This window comes from Scylla paramamosain, chromosome 47 (genome assembly GCF_035594125.1).
Source record: "Scylla paramamosain isolate STU-SP2022 chromosome 47, ASM3559412v1, whole genome shotgun sequence".
In the NCBI taxonomy this organism is placed as follows: Eukaryota; Metazoa; Arthropoda; class Malacostraca; order Decapoda; family Portunidae; genus Scylla; species Scylla paramamosain.
The window spans coordinates 2740001-2742500 of NC_087197.1; the positions used below are offsets into that span (position 1 = coordinate 2740001).

At 37.4% G+C, this 2500-nt stretch overlaps 1 protein-coding gene across 2 annotated transcripts in view; it reads right to left on the reverse strand.

Moving 5' to 3' along the window:
• The window catches only part of LOC135094972 (alkaline phosphatase-like), a 23600-nt gene that overhangs the window by 6489 nt on the left and 14611 nt on the right, over positions 1 to 2500 (reverse strand). For both annotated transcript variants that reach the window (XM_063995518.1, XM_063995519.1), the window contains one exon: positions 904 to 987. In XM_063995518.1, the coding sequence (XP_063851588.1) occupies positions 904 to 987 (84 nt within the window). The remainder of the gene's footprint in view (positions 1 to 903; positions 988 to 2500) is intronic.

Below are 2500 nucleotides of genomic sequence, written 5' to 3' on the forward strand. Positions count from 1 at the left end.
AGGAAGAAATAGAAGGAAATAAATAAATAAAGAAATAAAGAAAGAAAGAAAGAAAGAAACAGTGAATATGAGTAAGTAAAAAAAAACAAGGTGAATAAATGATGAGGAAAAGGAAATGAATAAACGTGAAAAGAACCGTAGTGAAGATCAGATGAAAACAAAAGACAAACAATAACCAAAAAAAAAAAAAAAGAAGTGGAAATGAATAAAAATGAATAAAGACAAGATGAGTAAAAATGAATAAATAAACAAATAAGCATAAAAAAAAGAATGAGAACGAGAGTAGGGAAAACAAATAAAAAAAATAATAATAAGCAAAAAAAAAAAAAGAAAAAAATATATATGACGAGAGTAAGGATGAGTAAGATAAAGATTCGTTGACTCATTTCTCCACTCACTCACTCACCTTGACGAGTATAAACGAGTGAAAGGAAACAAAACAAAAAGAAAATGAAAAAAAAAATAGAAGCAGAATCAGAAGAAATAAAAAAAAAAAGTGAAGATGAGTAAGGATGAGAAAACGATGAGTAAATAAAAAGGTAACACGAACGAAAAAAAAGGAAAAAAATAAGAAAAAACAATAAAAAGTAAAACAAAACTGCAAAAAAAAAAGGTGAAGATGAATAAAAATGAGTAAACGATGAATAAATAAAAGGAAAAAATAAAAAAAACAAGAAAAAACAAGAAAAAATAAAACAAAACTGCAAAAAAAAGGTGAAGATGAATAAAAATAAGTAAACGATGAATAAATAAAAAGATTAAATAAAAAAAAAACAGGAAAAAAACAAGAAAAAGTAAAACAAAACTGCAAAAAAGTGAAGATGAATAAGGATGAGTAAAGCAACACACACACACACACACACACACACACACACACACACACACACACACACACTGACTCACCTTGAATCTTTTGCCCGTGTCACTGAGGATGAGTTGTTCAGCGATGTCGTCACACCTGTCTGGGTCCTCCCCGTCACGGCGCACCTGGGGGGGAGGAGGAGGGGGAGGAGGAGGAGGAGGACGAGGAGGAGGAGGAGGAAACAGGAATAAGATTGAATGTGATGAGAGGGAAGAAAAGGATAAGATGGATTGGAGAAGAGGAGGAGGAGGAGGAGGAGGAGGAGGAGGAGGTAGAAGTAGTGAAAACAGGAATAAAATCAAAGGAGATAGGAAGGACGAAGAGGACAAGGAAGAGGAGCAGGAGGAGAAAGAGGAGGAGGAAGAGGAGGAGGAAGAGAAAGAGGAGGAGGAGGAGGAAGAGGGAGTGATAGAGATAGTGATAGTCAAATGAAGAACAAAAAGTAAAGAAAAGGAGGAGGAGAAGGAGGAGGAGGAGGAGGAGGAGGAGGAGGAATTAAACTACATATTATTTCAAGCCAAATATTTACATCTTAACTTAGCCACAATATTCAATGCAAGAATTAACCATGTCCTTTGCTAATATCCCTGGCAATACAATGATCTCTTCCTCCTTCCTTGGGCTGGTGTTCTGAAAGGCTCTGCTCCCACCACGACTGTTTTCCAAGGTCACAAAAATAATTAGCTAGGTTCTCATGAGTGTTTTTCCTGTTATTAATGTAGAAATCTTGTTAATCTGTCACTGGAACCTTAAAAACACCCTTGAAAAACTTGTATACGTCCACCGTGACTGTTTTCCAAGGCCACAAAGATAGTTAGCTAAGTTCTCGTGAGTGTTTCTCCTGTTTGTAATGTAGAAATCTTGTTAATCTGTCACTGGAACCTTAAAAAACACTGACGACTATTTTTCAAGGACACAAAGATGATTGGCATGGTTCTCAAGAGTGTATAAACTATATATAATGTAGATATTTTGTCAATCTGTCACTAGAAACATAAAAAAATATATTTGAAAACTCGTGTGACTTAAATTTAAAGCAGATGTGTTTCAGATTACGGACTTTTGACTGACTGACTGACTGACTGACTGACTGACTGACTGACTGACTGATTGACTGATTGACTGACTGACTAACTGACTGACTGATTGACTGACTGATTGACTGACTGACTGACTGACTGACTGACTGACTGATTGACTAACTGATTGACTGATTGACTGACTGACTGACTGACTAACTGACTGATAATTCTCCTCCTCCTCCTCCTCTTTCTCCTCCTTCATATATTCCTTCTCTCTTTTTCATTCTTTTCTTCTCAAAATTCACACACACACACACACACACACACACACACACACACACACACACACACACACACACACACACACACACACACACACACATTTCTCTCCTCTTGCACCTTCTCTATTCCTCCTTTCTTCTCCTCCACTTCCTCTGTTCCTCCTTTCCTCCTTCTCCTTCTCTACCTCCACCACCTCCTCCGTCCCTTCTTTCCTCTCCAAACACACACACACACACACACACACACACACACACACACACACACACACACACACACACACACACACACGCACACATTCTCTCACTCCTCCTCCTTCTCCTCCTCCTCTTCCTTT